At 35.4% G+C, this 21,106-nt stretch overlaps 1 protein-coding gene across 3 annotated transcripts in view; it reads left to right on the forward strand.

Annotated features, from left to right (window-relative positions):
- LOC143225529 (UBX domain-containing protein 7-like) overlaps positions 1-21,106 on the forward strand; it is a 50,744-nt gene that overhangs the window by 2,188 nt on the left and 27,450 nt on the right. For 2 of the 3 annotated variants that reach the window (XM_076455155.1, XM_076455157.1), the window contains exons 2-5: positions 1,085-1,229; positions 1,521-1,585; positions 13,827-13,895; positions 16,112-16,230. In XM_076455155.1, coding sequence (XP_076311270.1) covers positions 1,085-1,229; positions 1,521-1,585; positions 13,827-13,895; positions 16,112-16,230 — 398 coding nt within the window. The remainder of the gene's footprint in view (positions 1-1,084; positions 1,230-1,520; positions 1,586-13,826; positions 13,896-16,111; positions 16,231-21,106) is intronic. The other variant, XM_076455156.1, reaches the window with a different exon arrangement.

Below are 21,106 nucleotides of genomic sequence, written 5' to 3' on the forward strand. Positions count from 1 at the left end.
ATGAAGAAAGCTCTTTGGAATAATAATTACCAAAATATTCATTATTACAGTTACATGTCACAATTTGTTTTCTTTAATACAGTCATGGATGTTTGTACCTTCTAATTAGGGGCTATTAAGCTCTTGACATAAGCTTTAAATCTGTTGATTATACTTACAGAACAGCTTGTTAATTCAACATTGAAAAATGTATGTGTTTATTTCATGAATTTTAAGTGAAATATAACTTTATTTGTAATGACCATATATATTCCTAAAGTTTTCACTAGCTTGATATAAAATGTATAAAATTAAAGGGTTCGGAAAAAGATTGCTCATATGATACCTGGGAACACTTAGTGTAAGTAAATATTTCAATTTCTAAAAGTAGATAAAGTAACAATAAGAAAAAACCTTTCAGTAGGTTTGTTTAGAGATCTATCTGATAAAGTTAAAGGGTTTAGAGAAGGGCTACTCAACTGATACCTCGGGTGGAAAGTTTTCATACAAGGATGAGTTAAGATCTTTGAATTTGTTTTCTCTTAAAAAAGAATGGAGGTGATATAGCTGAGGTGTTTAATATTGTTAAGAGAATAGATAGTATTGATTCAAAATCTTTATTCAGACTTAAATAGTAAGAATGGTACAACTGGGAGACAAAGATTCCAATTTTGACTTTTAGAAATCATCTTCAGTTATGACAACTTTATTTTTTTTTAACACTCCTACGAAAAGACGTTTCTAGTCCTGATTTCTCCAAGCCCGTTCCCCTGGCTAGTAGATAGGGACAGTGGGAATCTCGTTAATCCATTCATTAATGGATTTAAATGGCAATTTCATTTAAATACAAAATTATTAGCCTAATATTAATAACCTTTCAAGTTGCTCTGGGGCCTATTAGGCCCCACTTTTCGTAGGAGTGTTAACAAGGAGACTGACCTTTGGGATAAGTTACCTTCAGATATGGTAGATGCAGTTAATTTAAGGTAGTGTGAAGAAAAATTGGATAAATATTTGAATGATAAGGATTGGCCATGAGGTTGTTTTAGGTGTTTAATGGATATTTTTTTAATATTTTATGTTAATTCCAACATTTCTTACAAAGATGCAGGAGAACCTATAGCTGAACAAATGCTGGAAGCTTGTAGTGGGAATCTTGAAATGGCAGTCAATATGCATGTAGATGCTCAAACAGGTGGAAATAATGAAGAACAAGAAGAGAGTTCCAATCCTGGGACCTCTCAGTATGAGTAAATATTTCAATTTCTCAAAATTAATAAAACAAAAAATAAGAATTTTATCAAAAGACTTGTTTAGAGATGTATCTAATAAATATCAAAATACAGTTATTGTATATTAAGCAAGTAATTTTATCAATGAGAAACTGTTTATAAAACTCAATAAGTAATGAAATTACTAGTTGTTTATGATAGTATCAAAATTAAGATATTTCTAAAAAAAGGTTTTTAGAAAGACTTGGTAAAATGTTTTTAGCAATGATACGAGTCTTCTGTTCTAATATTACTTTCACTACTTTTCAGAGATGGTGTTAGACCTCCAATTCCTCCCACTCGTGAAATCCTGGTGAAAGATGGTCTCAGTTATGGTAAGTTTGTAAATTCAAACTGATAATGTTATTTTCTCATAAAACACCTACTACTCCATAAAAAATTCAATATGATAACATAATCTCCTCTCAGATACAGCTTTCTAATTCAGTTTTGCCCCCTATATGCATACGTTTTTGCTTGCCACTAGCCTCAGGACGTCCACCTAACCTCATTTGTTTTTTCATGATAATTCTGCATTTTTGCATACAAATGAGTATGAGACAACCTTCAAACAATAGGAGTGTGATACCATCTAGTGAAATTGGCTTCCTTTATACTGATTGTTCAATTATCACTTCGTCATTTGACATTTCCCCTCAGTGTGGATTCCTGTACGTGGTGAGGGGACCTCACAGGGAAGGTTTTGTTCTTTCAGTTTACCTCAACTGGGATCTAAACATCCACCCACGTGTTTGCTGTGTGTGGTGACCCATGAAGGGGAGGAGAAGTTCCTGGTGGTTGAGGGGTGTAATCATAACACCACTTTGGCCTTGAATTCCTGTAGACGAGTGACCTTGGTGTGGCCCCCTTGGGTCAGTCAGCTGATCAACCTGGTCTAGGGTCAACCAAATACCAGTGTTGGATGTTCTCAACAGGTGTTGTGGACATTGTATCTGATGTTGGTGTTTGAGTATAGTGCTCATGAATTCCTGGCATTGCTGCAATGTCCTTGCATGACATTGTAGTGCATCCCCTTGTAGGGCTACATGGTCGGTGGGGTCAGTGGGCACTAAAAAATATTTTTTTATTATTGTTCTCCCAAATAAAAACTTAAATAAAGTAGTGAAAAAACAGTCCATAGGTAAATAACCATGTCTTGAAGATTCTCAGCAGCAATCTTCAACATCTGTAACACCTGTTGTACCTCATTGAACATAGAGTAGGTTCCGTGGAGGTTGACAGACCTCCCTCGAATAAAGACAATAAAGAAAAAAAGATGTCGTCATAAAGAGAAGGGCTCTCCACCAAATTTGCTAACACATAAATAAAAATGGCCACTTTCACAGAATGGAACTATTGAGATTTATGTTCTAATCTGAATGACATCAAAGCACTGATTGCTTCCAACCATCCTGTATGTTTTTCCTTACAGGAAACATTTCTGAAACCTGCCGATACAGTCACCTTTCATCAGGTTTCTTTGTACGGAAATGACAGGCTGTGTGATGGATGGGTGGCACTGTTGGTTGATCAGCATGTGCCTACCCTGTTTTTGCCACTCGACACTCTTGGAGGCCGTAGCCATCCATGTTTCCTTGGGTTGTTCCATCACTATTTGTTCTCTCTACCTGTTGCCTGGAGAGACCTGTGACCAATCATATCTTCATGCTTTCATTGAACAGTTGCTGTTTCCCTTTTTAATCCTGGAAGACTTTTAATGGACATCATCCCCTATGGGGAAGTGCTGATATTGATAGGAGGGGTTGCTCCATAGAGCGTATCCTCTCTGATCACAACCTTTCTCTTTTCAGTAGCGGTTCTTCTACTTATAATTGTCCCTTTATACTGGTGGTACTTAAACTGGTAGTACATCGGTCAGACCTGATGATGTACACTACAAAATGCTGTACCGTCTATCTCTGCTTCTCTTGCTATTCTTCTTATTGTTTTTAATTGAATCTGGGAGGGGAATGTTTTTCCTGATGCCTGGTGCTGGGTTGTTGTTCTACCTTTCTCTAAGCCTGGGAAGGTACTTAAGAGTCCTTTAAACTACTGTCCAATTGCTTTGACGAGCTGTCTCTGTAAGACCTTAGAGAGGATGGTTAATGCTCGTCTTGTTTGGTTCCTTGAATCAAACAACCTCCTCTCGCCCACTCAGTGTGGATTCTGACAACAGCGCTCCACTATGGACCACCTGATTTCACTTGAAACAATAGTCACAGAAGCTTTTCTCGAACGACAACATCTTGTATTAATATTCTTTTACATTGAGAAGGCTTATGAGAAGACATGGATGTATGGCATTTTGCGAGACCTCCATTTATATGGGTTATGAGGCCTTTAAAATTTTTTAATGGACAGGTGATTTGAAGTTCATGTGGCTTTGACACTTTCCAGTTGTTTTCTAGAGGAACTTGGAGTACCTCAGGGCTGTGTTTTGAGTGTCACACTTTTTAGCAGGAAGATTAATACCATGTCTGAACAACTCCCTCTTACTGTTGTAGACGGGCTCTATGTCGACAACTTTCACATCTCATGTTAGTTGTTGATCATGAGGTATATTGAGCAGCAGCTACAGACTGCTCTCAATCACTTACTGAAGTGGACCACAACAAACAGTTTTAACTTCTCTCTCTCTCTAAATCTGTTTGCTTGCACTTTAGTCACCAACGAGGTATTCACCCTGATCCTGAACTCTGTATCAGTAAAGTTGTGCTACCTGTGGTTTTTGAGACAAAGTTTTTGGGAGTTATCTTTGACCATAAGCTGACCTTTATACCACACATCAAGTAGCTACAGATCAAATGTCCTCTCTTCCACCACTTGGTGAGTAGATTGATGTTCTATGCTGAAGATATATCATGCTCTTATTTGATCAAAACTAGACTACGAATCATTGGTTTATGGCTCTGCCAGTACCTCAGCCTTGAAGATGCTGAACCCTGTTCATCATCAGGGACTTTGGCTCTGCACTGGTTTTTTCTATACTTCCCCAGTCAGAGTCTTATGAACCTTCTCTGCACATTCTCCGTTTGCAACTGTCTTTACTATATGCTTCGAAACTTCATTCCTTACCAAAGCATCCCACCTTGGGTTGTGTTTTCCTTTCTTAGTGGCCCATCCTTTTTCAAAACAGACAATCAGCCATTTCACCTTTTGGCTTTGGTATTCAGGCACAGTTGGATGAATTGGGTCTGTCCTTTGATAACACTGGTGTACCCACTGGTCTGCCCATCCCACCATGGCTTATTACAGTCCCCAAATGTGACTTTTTTTTAAGTCATCTGATAAAAGCAGATACTCCCGGTTAGAAATACTGGCTGTTATTTGCTGAACATCTTTTGAACCATCCTTACATTCCTATTTAAACAGATGGTTTGAAATCAGGTGACACAATGGGCTTTGCGGTGGTTTGTTGTGGTTTGGTGGTTGTGTGCAGAATCCCCTCTGCAGTTTCTGTGTTCACTGCTGAACTGTACACCATTTCTGTTACTCTGGATAAAGTAAAAGCTAAACAGTACTCAAATTGCACTATTTATACTAACTTGCTTAGTTTTCTACAGGCTCTTGAATCGCTTCACGTTAGTTCTCACCCTGTTGTCGCTGATATTCAAAACTGACTGGCCTATTTATCTTTAATATCTACTTCTGTCCAATTTTTCTGGATACCAGGCCACACTAGTATTTGCCGGGAATGGGTTTGCTGACACTGCAGCTGAATCTGTGTGCTCTGGCACTATCACTGCTGTGCCTGTTCCATACATGGACTATGTTCCTGTATTTGAGGCTTGGCTCCTTGCCAATTAATTGTTGACTTGGAGTGAGGAATGTGAAAACAACCTTTTCCAAATAAAACCCTCTATTGGACTTTGGGCTTCTTGCTTCTGTAAGGATCGGAAAGAGGAAGTTGTCCTAACTAGACTACTCATTGATCACAGTTTTTAACTCATCGTTTTCTTTTATCTGGGTCTGATGCATCAGTGTGTTGTCTGTGTAACACTCAGGCCACAATAAGCCACATTTTACTGTCTTGCAATCATTACGACTCTCAATGATGGCACCATTTTAAACATGTTTTGTCCCAAGGTTTATCTGTAAAGTTAATGTTATTGACGATGGTGACACTGTCCACCTTAGAAATGTTTTTAGTTTTTTAAAGGACATTAATCTTTCTAATGCTATTTAAGTGTTTAAATTTATACGTTGGACTTTTTTTAATGTGATTCCCTTTTAAGAATCAAAGTACATCTTGTTTAATTTGAAATTAGAAAATGGCTTTAATGTCAAATAACTCAAAACCAGGACTAGAAAACCAATTTTAGGTGTCTAACGGTGCTGTTTGAACTACCCGTTAATCATCCTGGCAAGTTATAATAATTAAGATTTTGCTACAAGTCTTATAAAACTTATATAAACTTTTTGAAAATGACAATAACATCAAAGAACTCAAAACCAGGACTGGAAAAGCCAACTTCAGATGACTAATGCTGATTTTTGAACTTATCTGTTAATCATCCTGGCGAGTTATAATAATTACAATTATGCTACAGAAAGTCCTTTACAACTTGTATTACTGTAGTTTTTCTCTTACTGCTGTAGCCTAGATGTGAAAATTAGATTTAATGCTATTTATGTTTTAATTCAAAAATTAAACTTTGTTTTGTTTTACCTTAATTTCCTTTTCTGAATTTTAATTATTTTACTTTAATTTTAATCTTTTACCAGATGTTTGGTGCAGATAGCCAAGTTGCTTTGTGCCATAAACCACCAAATCAGCCAACCATTTGACATTTGTGTGGTAAGGTGTGTCTCTTCATTTTTGTGAAATTTCTCAACAGTAACATTTTGTTGAAGAGTCTGCAAAACAACTGTTGTTGAAATATTTTTAGTTTTTATGTTCAAACAGTTCTGTCTCTGTAGACTGTGTATCTTTTATTTTTCACAACATGAATTACACATAGACTGCCATTTCCATCCCGTCTAGGTTTAAACTTGTGGATTTTGTTCACTCTAGACTGAATATTAAAAGGGTGTTGATGCTTCTTTTTCTGTCAAAAGTCATAACTTCCATTGTGTAGTGAGTAGTATTGCATGTGGATTAGGCCTTTTATAGGCCTTGACACAAACACCTATTGTAATTCATTTCCATAAGGTGTCTATTTCTAGCATTCTTTTCCTGCCACCTAAATATGCAAACAAAATTTCTAGTGCAGATGTGAATTTACTTAATATTCTCCATTTTGTTTTGATTTTTCTTTTTGAGTATGTTACTTTTTTCATTTTCTCCTATTTTTTGTTATGTTTTATTTTTTTCTTCTTCATTTGATCCTTATTCAGGATATCATGTTTTTCTCTTTGTTCTGCTACCTAAATTCATGTTGGAAAGAAATGCTATGGCTTACAATTGAGTTAAAGTTCGTTTTTTTGACTCCCAAACTCATTAGTGTTTTTTGTTTGAGGCTTGGGGTTTTGATCCATTGTCTACTCTTTTTGAACTTCAGTTTTCTAATATTTGCCTTACCGTCATTACTTTTTTGTATTATCTCTCCTCCTTCCATTTCCATTTGGAGTTAATCCACTGTTCCTCAAAGTAGTTTTGCCATACCTTTTTTCTTTTCTTTTTTTTCCTATGTTTGTGATTTTTTTTTTGTCCTTGGCTTTGTCTCTTCTCACTTGGTAACTCTGTTGCTGGGATGTTTTTACAGACTCTTCAAAGTACCTTTATCTCTTTCTTACCTCAGGGTCCTTCATCTTGCTCATTTCTTCTGCTTATGGGTTTTTTGTGGGGGACCTGATTCTTTGCAATCACAAGCTGATGCATTTCACCAGCATTTTTCCTTGACTACCATTTTGTCTCATATTTTCCCAGCTTCTCCTTTTCAAGTTGCTTTCTCCTGTGTTCTCTACTTCTTTCTTTTCCTTTTTCCTATCCCATTCCTTTTCTTCTATCTTTAGGTTTCAGCACTAATAGTCTTGTCAGTGATTATCTTTTGGGCTCAGGAACTGTGGAGACCTGTTTGGCTCAATTTCATATCTGTGAGTTTCTTTTGAAACCAACTGTTGAAAGCTACAAGTTCATTCTGTTGGTCTTTCTCTTTGTTTTCTTCTACATGTCCAGTCACTGTTTTTCACACCTCATACCACCTCTGACTAGGTATTCTTATATATCATAGTGGCAAGTGTTGCTTGCCGTGGTATACTTGTACTAAATTTACACAGAGTAAGGCAAATATGGCCTGATATAGTGATCACTCATGAGATAAGTTGTTTGCAAGACTCTTTGAGGTATCCTTGCAGCTATCATTATCTAAAGCAAGGCCTGCTTCAGACTATACCCATTTATTGGCTATCAAGAGTAAAGCAGACAGGGAATCCCCATGCCAATACTCCATGCCTAGTTTGATATATAGTGCTAGTCTGCTTTTTAAAATATGGTTTTTGTGGTCACCAATTATACTGTCTTGTGATGATAAACTCTCCAGGCTACCCTTTCATCCTCTTGTTTTTTTCTGATAGAGTATGGAAGTTCTTACCACATATTTCATAGCCATTAGGGTATTGGACCATGAAAGCCACCTCCTACTTGTGACCAGTTCCACACAATAGAGAGTAAGGTAGTGGCTTTCTCTCATTCTACTGTTGCTTGGATGTTGGGTTCCTTAGTGGTCTAATGTTGGATTGATATAAGACCACCAAAGTCCTCACTCAGTTGCAAATGGTGGGGACTCTCTTCCTACTCTTGCCAGAAAGCCAAATTCCTCATGCTGCCTATGTTTGGACTGGAATTGACTCACCATGTATGGTCTAATGTACCCTGGCTACACTACACACATTTTGCAGTTTCATAAGCCTGATAAAGTTTTTGGGCTGTGCTCGTATATTCCACCCATTCCTGCAACATTTCCTCTCCTTTCAGGGAGAATATTGTACCTTAGTATAGACAAGGCATGGTCTCCTGTGGGTGTGACCTTGTACTGTTCCATTGTATAGGGTGTAGTTTTCCATGAGTTCCCATCAGGCACTTCGTAAAGAGGGTTCTTATATGTAAGATTTTGCACTGCTCCTTCCAAAATTTTAATGTGAGATTCTAGTTATATGTGACAAGAAGTTACACATTTTATCAGAAGTTAACATTTCACAATACTGAAAATGTATTTCTGATAGATGTTCACTTCCTCTCCACTTCTGGTGTGTTATCCTAACCTAATTTTGAAGTGATGATTGAACAAATGTTATGAAGAGAGCCAGCTGTGCTAGGAGGTGGCTCTCTCTATAACATCTGTTTGATCACACATGTATTGGTGAAGGATTATTATATTCTCATTTGCATGCAAAAAAGCACCAATATCATTTGGAAATACCTTAGATTTGGTGGGAGCCTTAAGACTAGTGGCAAGCAAAAGAGTTTGCATATAGAGGACAACTCTGAATTGAGAAGCTTTATATAGGAAAGGAGGTGAATATCTATCAGAAATACATTTGCAGTATTGGAAAACATTAAATTTATAAAATTCAGATATATTAAAAGTGCAGTAAAATGATAGTACTGATCAATAAATGAAAGTAAAAGTAAAAACTATTAAAAAAACCTCTTAAAAGTTAGGTTTTAATATACATGAGTAAGTTATTATAATGTTACAAAGCATAAATTGCATTTTATTTTTAAATGTTCATATAAACGTGTAAATTTTATTGAAAAATTTGGACAGAACTTTGTGTTAGTTGGCACTGAGCACATAGTTGAGATTTTGGAACATTTGATGTTAAATTTATAATGAGAGAAAGAACTGCATTAATACATTAGAAATTTTTTGGGTTTAGACATCCTATTGTATTTGAGTGGTAAACTGACAAGGTAGGAAATCCTAAAAATTAAAATTAAATGGGAATTAAGACATAGAAGTCTAGATACTGAATTATTCTTCAAAGAAAAAATGTTTCATTGTTTTTGCTGTTTGTTTGAACTATCTTCAAAATTTGTTGAATGTTTGTGTGGATGTATATTCAAAGTGGACAAAATAAAATAAATTACTATAGAAATTGTTTTAGTTTTTATTTTGTTATGAATGATGTGGATAGGACTACTGGGATTCTTGTAACAGCTTTAGGTTATATTAATGTGAAGATAATTTGGGGGGCATACTGTACTGTATGAGCACAGAGTGAGAAGATACATAATTTTGCCACTTTATTAATTGCATAGACTTTTTTTTAAATATAATAATTGAAATGAATGCCTTCAGGCTAGGGATTGTTTTATGGGATTCCTGTAATTTTCCTTTCCATGTAAAAATCACCACATTTAAAAAAATCCTCATATTTTTGGAGCTGGGTGGGAATCTAATTCTTTTAGTATAACATTGAGGAATTTGCAGTTTTATATTGATATATTGATATGGAATAAAGATGTACACTAATTTGTTATTTCAATTTGCCAAAATCTTAAGACCAATGAACATAAAGAAAAAATATGCATTTTGTGTTGTTAAACTCAACCACTTATTTGAGTAGAGCTTCAAAAGATGAAAATAAGAAAAAGGGAGGGGCTTTTCTAGCATTTAATAGGGAAAATGTGAACACTATGAAATTAGTCTAAATACTAGCTGGTCAAAAGTTTAAGGCCATACTGAAACAAAGTGTTAATCGGTAAACACATAATGAAATTTAGTCACTTGTGTTCGAGGATTAGCATTGTCAACATCTCCCACTGACATCTCCTGTGTTACATTGGATAAAAACATGGCAAAGGCTAAAAAGTTGACAGAGTTTGAACATGGCAGAATTGTCAAACTGCAAAAGCAAGGTCTCTCTCAACATGCTTTCACTGGTGAGATTGGGCATTGTAAAATTGCCATTGCAAATTTCTTAAAAGACCCTGAGGGATACGTAACGAGAATTTGAAGTGGGCAGCCCAAGAAAATTTTGCCGGCGTTGAGCAGGAGGATTAGATGGGTTGTCCAGCAAGACATCAGCTGATCATCGAACCAGATTAAGGCGCTTATGGATGCAGAATGCAGCTCAAGAATAATAAGACGGCATTTATGAGAGAAAGGCTTTAAAAACCGTAAATGTCTTCAAACGCCACACCATGAAACAGCTCTGTTAAACTTTGCTGAGAAGCACCAAACATGGGATATAGAAAAGTGGAAGAAGGTTTTGTTCTCTGATGAGAAAAAATTTAACCTGGATGGTCCAGATGGCTTCCAACGTTACTGGCACGATAAGGATATCCCACTGGAGACATTTTCTTCACGACACAGTGGAGGAGGTTCCATCATGATCTGGGGTGCTTTCTCCTTCCATGGAACAATGGAGCTTCAGGTTATACAGGGGCATCAAACAGCAGCTGGCTACATTGGCATGTTGGAAGGAGCACCCTTATTGACTGAAGGCCCTCACTTGTGTGGAAATGACTGGATCTTTCAGCAGGACAATGCTGCAATTCGCAATGCCTGCAGGACAAAAGACTTTTTCATGGCGAATTACGTAATTCTTTTGGAACATCCAGCATGTTTGCCCAAACTGAGCCCCATTGAAAATGTTTGGGGGTGGGTGGCAAGGGAAGTCCATAGAAATGGACGTCAGTTCCAAACAGTGCACGATCTTCATGGAGCCATCTTCGCCACTTGGAATACAATTCCAGCCAGCCTTCTGCAAACGCTTATATCGACCATACCAAAGCGATTGTTTGCAGTTATTCGCAATGACAGCAATACAACTCACTACTGAGACTTCTTGTTGGGCATTTCCTACCCTGTTTAGGACTTCTTTTTGGTATGGTCTTAATCTTTTGACCGGCTAGTATTTAAGCTAATTTCATAGTGTCCACATTTTCCCTATTAAATGCTGAAAAAGTTTTTTTTAATTTTATTCTCCCTTTTCTTATTTTCATCTTTCGAAGCTCTACTCAAATAAATGGTTGAGTCTAACAATGCAAAATGCATATTTTTTCTTTCTATTCAGTGGCCTTAAGGTTTTGGCCAGCAGTGTATATTACCCTTTTCTTCTCTTTTGTCTTTAGTTAATGTCATAATTTACATTGAAGAAAATGTTTTTATCATCTTATCTTAGAAGGGTCATGACGTATAGTGATATCCATATTGGCTTGTCATTTTTCTAGATGGTGAAAAAACTAATGATGTTGAAGTGTGATTTTTTTAAATTATATAAACGATAGATAGGAATTCTTTTCCTGTTGGTCCAATGAGGGAATTATAGACAGATTATTAGATTTTTAGACAAACAACTTATTGGCTGATACACTAAGTTTGGACTATGATTATAATAAAAAATAGTGTGTTTTAGATATTTAGAGATCAACTTGGTTATTGAATGCTGGAAAAATAAATGTTTTAATTTCATGAATTTTATGTTAATTATTGCTCTATTTATAATCTTAAATTATTTACCATTCTTTTGAAAAAGTCACCTTATTATGTATTTAGAAACCCTTTTAGAGATATTGTTTGCTGGTAGAAACTAATTTTTGTTTATGTGTACAGGCATTTAAAATAGATGATGTGAGTTATATCATTCTTGAAAACCAGACTGTTCCTCAGTGAGTAGTCAGTATTTCGAATGTTTTATAAATTAATCAAGGTTTTTAGTGCAGACTGTCAAAATAGGTGGTTTTGGCATACCAGTGAGTATTTTGTTTTTATGCCTTATTGTATTCTGATTTTGCATTGTGGACTATTCAAGTACATTTCTATTAATTAAGAGTCTGCAAGTTATGATCAGCAGTTCATATATGACAATAATTTGTTGATTTCTTTAAATTATTTAAGTAAGAAATTAAACAAAACAATAATCTGAAGAATTTTTCTTACTGAAACAAAATACTCAAACAATAAATTTAAAAATTAATGTATACTTCTCAGTTTATGAATTGTTAAGTCAACCTCAGGCAACTAATATAGCTTTTTGACACCATTTTGTATCTATAAATCTGAGTGTGTATTCAATATGGCTGAAGGTTGAACTGAAATCTGTTCTAAGGTTGTTCCACGATGCACTGTATATGGTTTAAATTTAGAGACAATGCTGGTCAGTCCAGTTTAACAGTAGTTTTCTACTAATGGTAGACAGTGACAATATATGCTCATTGGGAATGATAATTATCATTCAGTAGCACAAGCATGAAGGCAGCCATTGTGTGTCAGAATTTAATTTTTATGAAGTGTGTATTCTAAAGAAATGCAAAAATGTCCTCTTCACGGCAGTGTACTTCTCCACAACATCAGTGAATCATCATCAAATTTGTTATGTGTAATGGGGTTGTTACAGAATGGCTGGATATTTACATCTTTGTATGTTATGATTTTGCTTTAGGAGAAAACAATATCTTTCAGTAATTCTTTAACATTCTGAAAAGCATTGGTTAGTATTTTATTAGTCTGGATTTATTTTTAATGTAGGAAACATAAGCTCACATTTCTTTTCCTTCTTCTTAGCAATACAACAATGAAAGTTTTTGCTATTTATTGTACTCTTTGTTGGGCATGATCGTGATTATGTTCATGCATTATTTACATGATTTTATGTGCTGTACTAAGGTTTAAACAGTTTCTTTAGTAATTAAAATAAATTGTAGATTTTGTTTGTTTCTAACAGAATGATAGTGGTTGAAAGTGATACTCAAAGTAAAATTGTATGTTTGGAATATTTTGTTTTAAGGTTTGAAAATTCGCTTAGTCATTCTTAAATGTAAGTTGTGTGTTTTTTATGTTGCATAGTTTTTGTACCATTGCTGGATAACCATCAAAAGTGCTGTGTTTTAATGTATTAACTCTGTGAGAGATAAGTAATGATATTCAATATCAATTTAAGGGTGCAGTAAGAGTTTTGAACACCGAATAAAAGATTAAATTTTAAAAGTTATGAAACCAGAAATTATTTTAATTTAAGAATGCTTATTTTAGATGAAATGGTTGTTCTTGTTTATCACCATGCCAGACTTGTAAAGAACTTTGCTGTAAAACATGAAGTGTAACAACAAAATTGTTATTCATATGAAATAGCAGAAATGCTGCCTTAAGGACAGCCTCCTATGCTAGTAGTTACTAGATGTAGTATTCATAACTTTGTAAAACAAAATTTAGAAAAAAATGAGTATTTTATTAAAAAAAGGAAGGGAAGGAACTTCAGAAGTTTTACAAATTTTACTGATATAAACTGTAATGATTTTATTTATTAAAAGTGGTACCACCTATATAAAAAAAATATTTTTTAAGAATTCTAGTTTAGATTACGTACATAGAAAATGATATACATGCTATGCCCATTATAGTAAGATGGTTGTTGAGCTGCATCTCATTTACTTGTAATCACTGCTTTTGTTTAAATTAATGCTTGCTGTTAAAAAGTAAATTATAGGAAGCAGTAGGCATATTTTATATCCATGTATGCTGGTTTTTAAGTTTGACAAAAATGTAGTATTAATAATTTTATACTTCTTTTTAAGGAAAGTTAAGAAGTCATACCTTAATTTGATTCTTAAAACATAGCAAAAAGTATGATATTCACTATTTTGTAAGACTGGAGAGGAAGGTTGTGTTTACTGTTATTACATTACAGGTTTTCGGCCACGACGACCACCATCTCAATCAGTATTTGATGCTTTCAGGGATTTTCAGAGTGAAGCTAGTAAGTCATATCTTAATATTTAAATGTAATCTAAAGAAAAATAAAACAATTTTTTTTTCTGATATAGTACCTTACCTCTCTCAAAGATACAGCTATTTTCATTTAGTATTGCCTTTATGCAAAACATTTTGTATATTCTACAAGTCTTGAGTTCCCACTTACACCATAATCAGTGTGGTTCAACTATATCTTGCATAGAAATTATCATTTAACAACAGGAGTGTGACATACCCACCTGATGCACATGACTCCCTCTCTTTGATTCTACCAAACTGTTACTTTTCATTTGTTGGTGTACATGTCAAGATGTTTTTAGAGTGCTCTTCAATCATGTTTGTTTTTGAGACTCAGTGAATTTTTAAAATTTTTATTGAACTGTTTTTTGTAGAATTGTTATTCTCATTTTTACACAAAGCTCATAAACACAAGGACAACTTTTTAACTGTTTTTTTTTCTTTATTTCAATGCTGTTGTGCTTTGTCATTCATCCTTAACAATGAATTCTAAAATCCAAGTTACCACTTAGGAGGGAATACCATCTATCCACACACTTACATAGGCTGCAAGTAAGTGGAACTCAACTATGGAATAACTAGCTGTCATTCAATGTGAGTTTGATAATTGTATGTGTCAACCTTCTCCTTTTGATGTTGCTATACCTCCTTCATTCTTTATTATATGATACCCTTATTCTCAGAATTTTCTTTTCCCCATTCCTTGGATATTAGGGTTCTTGCAGTGCATTTTGTGCCTCAGATGTGTGAGGGTGATGACATGTTTCACCCTACATAGATTTTGGATCAATATGATTTAGCCTTCCATCAAACTTAAGTTCCATTTCTTGATTCTCAACATTTGGATTGGTTTTGCCTTTGTGGGGGCAGACTATGGTCATTCTGTTCATTTACCTCATGTCCAGTTTTCCTGTCTTTGTCTTACCCTGTAAGCTTTCCTATGTTACTTGTCCACCTTCTTTCTGAGACACTTCACTGAGATCCTAAACATTTTTTTGGAAGGATACCTTTTCTCCTTTGTTAGAATCTTCTGGGTAAGGATGCTGTATTGTCCTAAGTTTGTTTAACACCTACTTATCTTTAGGACTTATGGTCTGTTTTCAGAGATACTGCTGATAGTTTAGAATCCCATGTAGAATGAGTAAAACAGCATATAATCCTTTCTATTTTGGTGGATCATTTATCTCATTCAGAGCTTAGACAATCCCCTATTACTGTTTTTCACTAATTACTTGCACTTTGGCAATCTTTACATTTTCACACTTTTTTCTGATTGAATTTTTACTTTACTTTCCTACCTTCACTTTCACAAGTAGTTTTTTTCTGACTAAATTTCTAATTTAATCAATTGTCTTTTATGACAAATCTGTCAGTCATTCAGTTTAGATCTGTTTAATTATCTATTACTTGACTTTTTCTCTACATCTTAACTCATGCTCACAAGCCACCTGTCTATCTGTATGTGTATATATAGGTTGAATATACTGAATATTCAAATAATGTGACATCAATGATCCTAGACAACAGTTTAGTTGCAAATACAACATACAACTCATACATGAGCCATGAAATTTATCACAACTTTTGTTTTTTAAAACAATCAGTAGTATTCATGTCATAGTTCTTCATTTATTCTTTAGTTAATCTGTAATTATGTAATATGTATTGTTATATACTGCTTTGTTCATGTAAATGCAGGCTTACTAAGATAGATTAAATGATTCTTGAAATATGTTTTACACACAAATCTAACCTCAGTAAAAATAATTGAATTAACTGTATTTTGATGTTATTTTGCAATTTTATAAAAGATACATTAATTTGAAATTATTTCTTTAAAATATTCCACTGTTTATTTATAATATTTAGTTTTGTAATTTTTATAATGGGCATAACCTAGTGGTTAGCATGGCCAAACTATGGGTCCAAGCTTTCATAGTTGATGCTCTAGTGCTAAAAGATTGAACCCTGCACCTTGTGGCCATGGATATGTTATAAGAGTGGCCATTAAAGTTTTCTGTTTTATTAGAGTGTACAAGTGCTTACTTGATTTTGTTTTTCCAACCTTGAAAGTATGTTTTTTTTTGTAATCATGTGCTGGCCTTATTAGCATTGGATTTATTCTTTGCTTTCACTTAAATTCTTAAGGTTGCGTGCCTTGCATGAATTTAATATTTTTTTTGTTCTATACTTTTTATATAGAAATACAAGAGGAACAACTTATTGGGACTGAAGATACTTTATACAGTAGGAAACGAAAAACATTAGAAGATCTTTTTCGGCCACCCTTGGATCTAATACATAGAGGATCTTTTGAATCAGTGTGTTGACAATTTAAATTGTTTTCATTTTTTTAAAATCATTAATGGATATTATAAGTTTACATATAAAAAAATTAATATTCTTTGCTAATTTTATGTGTACCTTCTCAATATGACTGATTCTAGAATTGTGTTGTAGTTATAATTGTGGTAGGATGGTATTTTTACCCATTTAAAATTAATGAATTACTTAACTCTCAAATAACCAACTTTATATACATTTTATTATCAGTCTATAATTTACATCATAATGACCAGTTTTATGTTTCCATATATTATGATACTCATTTTAAAGAACTGACCAATAATAATTTTTCTATGTCAGATAAGTAATGAATCTGAATCCCAATAGTAATCATTGGGATAATTACAATGTCTATATTACTTATCAGTTTCAGTAAAGTCAAAATGGGAACTTGCAACTTGAAAAAATAATGTAGCCTAGTTCTTTTTTGTTTTTTTTTAATCTGTAGTTGTAGGCTTGAAAATATAATCATTGCATTTTTATTCAACTTGTTTCAATATTTTTTCGACAATCCCTATTCCCCTACTTAAATTAAAAATTTTTATGTGGTACTTCCTTCTTCTAAGGTGATTAACGTTTTCCCTTTTGTCCTGTCCTCTATGTGCAAACTTTTTATAGCACTTGCCTTAAGCCTTCTGCACTCCCTCTCATATTGGAATAACAGATTCCAACTTGTCTCTTATGAAAACCATCATGCATCATCTGTCAGTATGAGAGCACTACATGATGCATGTGACTCCCTTTATGAGCCACTTCCAAACCATCACTTCTTGCTTGGCAATGTTCCAGTTCAAGTGTCTTTCTACCCAGTGCGGTTTACCTCAGTTTAACTTACGCTATATTTTATTTATGTTCAAACAGTTTTCACTTCCATTTTGAAAGCATTTATTCACATGTGTTTTGCCACCAAATCTTTCTCTTGTTTTTCCATTGTAAAATATACATTCCAAAGTTCATGTGACTACAAGTCCATATAAGTTAGTTAAATCAGACCATAAATGCAGGCAACCTATCAGGGGATTTATCAACATTTATTTGCATGGAAATTGAACATTATATTGGAAAACGTTTTTTTTTCTCCTGAGCCATTTGATTTGATGAGAATTTCAGTTATTTGATCCAATGATCTTCAGAGTTCACTGTGCCTTCCCCCATCCTTCCTGAGGATTCTATTTGGCTCCTGTCAGTTTTTGAATATTTCTTATTAACCAAGTCTTTCTATTTTGAATGATTCTGCCTCCCAATCTTATATAGTTTTTCTCCTTATATTTTAGTTGGTGTTAAGCTTAAGCCTTTTGCCTCACAGTTGAGTCTGGTTTAGTCTACCCTCCCTCATTTTAGAGCAGACTGTCCTCACCTGCACCAACAATTGTTGGGTTTGATTTTATCTGTTTAGGGGAGTAAGCCTCAGATTTTTCATTCATCTAATAGGTATCCAGTATTCTTGTCTTCATCTTCCCATGGTGGTTGTGTTTTGGTGCCTCTCTTCAATCTATCTCCTGTCAGAGGCTCTTCAAAAGAACCCTGAGGAGTTTTCTGGGGATGTTTTCTCCCTCCTCAATTCCACATTGGTCCACCTGTCATTTTCAGCTTTGACCCTGCAAATATGGTTTCCTTGTTGTTGTGACCTTTTGGGTTGTTATGCCATGTTGTTATGGACCTGTTCTTTTTGCTCCTTATCTACGGGACCTTCTGTATAGTCTCTTTTGTGCAATGTTATGTGTTTGACACAATTCTAGAGTCTTTAGAATCAGGGGATGTTTCAGTCCAACAACAAATTGTCCTGGTTCTCACCTGGTTGCTCATTTTTCCAAGTAAGAGCCAAGTGTGGTACTGATATCTGTTTGGATCCTCCTTTTTCTAGTCCTTGCTTGATCCTTTGCTTCTTCTTTTTGCAGTGGCATAACAATGGTTGGTACCCCGACAACAATTTGGGTGACTAACTGGTGGGTTTTGGTCTAGTGGGAACTTGTTCATTAGTGGAACCCTTTCATATCTGATGTTTAGGTTCACAGAGTGTTGTCAGAAGGTTTCATCATTCCATTTTTACTCCTCCTTGCTTATCCAGCATGCCTCTTTCCTTTTTTTCTTCTCAGGATCCCTTGTTGTGCCAGCATCTTTCCAAGGCAGTACAAGATCTATTCACACAACAGGCCATTGATCCTGCCCAACATATCTTCTTCTTTATCCAAATTGTTCCTTTCTTCCAAAGATCTCAGTGATTTGTGAGGGTAAATCCTCTTTTTCACTCATTTTCCTTCCTATTTTTCATCTCTCCCTCATTTTGATGTGCATAGACATCTGTGCCTGGTTTATGCCCTTGATTGTTATATTGCCCTCACAGCTAACTTCAGGGGTTCCAGTCTGTTTATTCCCTAAAAACACTATCCCTCTTGGGATCTCTCTTTCTTTACTGTTATCAGTTTTTTTTTAATTTGTTTAATCCAGTTGGCCTATTTTTCTTTGGTCACTTCCCAACATACATTACCCATTTTACCTCCCACAAACTCTACCACCTCACTTTTTCCCTTGTTTCTCATCTCGGGTGGCCTTTGGAGGAGCTTCTACAGTCAGACACATGGACTAACCCTCAGAAATTCATCTCCCATTTTCTCCATCACCTCGCAGTTTCAGCATCCTTGAGGTATAGCCTACCACCTGTGGCTGTACTTCAGACTTTAGTGTGGCTATGGCACTTGGTAAGTTTTTATTGATGCTTTATTTTCTTTCAGGGCCCTTGTTTCCAATTTTGTCTCTTGGATTCTGCTGTGTGGGGAATAGTGCTTGATCAGGTATTCTCTCTTGGTGTGTTTCCAAGATCATTGGAGGATTTATAACCTTGTGATATATTCCTCATAAATATGCCTGTTCTGAACCATGGCATTCATGGACAGCATGGGTAGATTAGAATGGGATAACAGTCCATTCCTTGCTATGTCTTGATTGGAATAAATTGATATAGTCTGCTTTTCAAAATAGACTGCTGTAATCACCCATTGCACTGCCTTGGGTGTAGCAGTCCCTCCAAACTCTACAATACTCTTTCCCCCCTCCTTTTTTTCTAGTGGAGTATGCTAGTTCTTTCCACTTACTTGTTCCAAGTTTCTGTGATAGTTTACCATGGAGGCATCCTGCTATGTAGATTCCACATGAATGTCTATGACCATTCAGTTAAGAGTATGGTGGTAGTGTTCTGTCAGCGTAGAAGGCATACCACCCTGTGAATTTAATGACATGTACAGTAGAGTAAGACGTCTCAATACAGTTCAGTTCTTCAGCTGGGTGTGATAGTTTACCATGGAGGCATCCTGCTATGTAGATTTCACATGAATGTCTATGACCATTCAGTTAAGAGTATGGTGGTAGTGTTCTGTCAGCGTAGAAGGCATACCACCCTGTGAATTTAATGACATGTACAGTAGAGTAAGACGTCTCAATACAGTTCAGTTCTTCAGCTGGGTGCCCTCATTTTACCCTTGTATGAATGTCAGTACCTTGGTTGGTTTTGGATATCAAGTATACCAATTAACACAAGTCCTCACACATGTTTGGCATTGTCCATCTTTTTGCCTTGATTCTTCCCTCTGTATCGTGTCATGGAAGGTATACATGGGTTGTTTCTTAGTCCTGGGTATTCACTCATTTTCTCTTCTGATGGTGATATTTTTTACTTTTGGACCAGTCTCATGGTTGTGGGAGTTGATTGTATGTGATGAATGTCTCTCAGATACTGGATGATATGTTCCTGGATCCCTGGTTCAGTGCCACTCCTGAGTCATGCCCTGGACTCAGTCATTTCTTCACATCCATGATTTTAGGGCATGAGATGAAAATGGTATGATCTTTATCCTTCCCTTGCATGGATATTGGTACCCAGTGAAGTGATTTTTGATGTAGTTGACTTACTAAGTACAGTCCACTACACTATAGCTTTTCTACACCATAGGATGTATCCTTCTTTATCTACTTTCCTTCTGTGGGATTGAGTTATTTATTTATCTGATTGGGATAACATACCTAACTTATCCTCTCCAATTCAGATGTGTTCTCATCGTTTTCTACTATGTTTGTTCATAACTGTTCATGGTGAGAAGGTACGTATTTCAAAAGTGGTGCAGTGCCCCTTCTCATATCGTCTAGTATATTTTTCTCTTATACAGAGGTATTATTTGGACATTTGTGGTTGCTTTTCTTCTCTCACATTGGTTTCTTCTATTTTCCTATCTAATCTTGCAAGAGGAGGGAAGTTATAATTTTATTAAACTGAAAATTTATTTCTGATAAGCACTTTCCTCCACTCACACTTCCCACCCTCTTCCCCACAATTTTCCAATGCTTATTCCTTCTGTCAAACTTTGAAGTAATGGTTCTGTTGTAGTGCATAGAGGAGGTCACGGGGTACTCTTCTGTTGGTGAGAGGTGATGCATGATGATTTGCATGAGAGACATGTATTCTTTGATTTCAATAGGGAGCTGTGAAAGGCTTGTGGCATGAACTGTAAAGACGTTTTCATGTAGAGGGCAACATAAAATGAGAAAAGCTAATCTTGTGAGGGAGGGAAGTATTTATCAGATAAACGTTTTCAATTTAGGAAAATTATAACTTTTTATTGTCTTATTCCTCTCAAAGTGGATTCCTGTATGTGTTGAGGGAATTTCCAGAGTAGGTTTTGTACTTTCAGTTTACCTCCTCTGGGATCTAAACATTTACTCACATGGTGACTTGTGAAGGAGAGGAGAGGATCTTGGTGGTTGAGGTGTCCCACCCTAACACACCACTCTGGCCTTGAATTCCTGTAGATGGGCAGCCTTGGGGTGCCCCTCCTCCAGGGTCAGTAGGTTGGTCCACTT

The sequence above is a fragment of the Tachypleus tridentatus genome, chromosome 9 (genome assembly GCF_004210375.1).
Source record: "Tachypleus tridentatus isolate NWPU-2018 chromosome 9, ASM421037v1, whole genome shotgun sequence".
In the NCBI taxonomy this organism is placed as follows: Eukaryota; Metazoa; Arthropoda; class Merostomata; order Xiphosura; family Limulidae; genus Tachypleus; species Tachypleus tridentatus.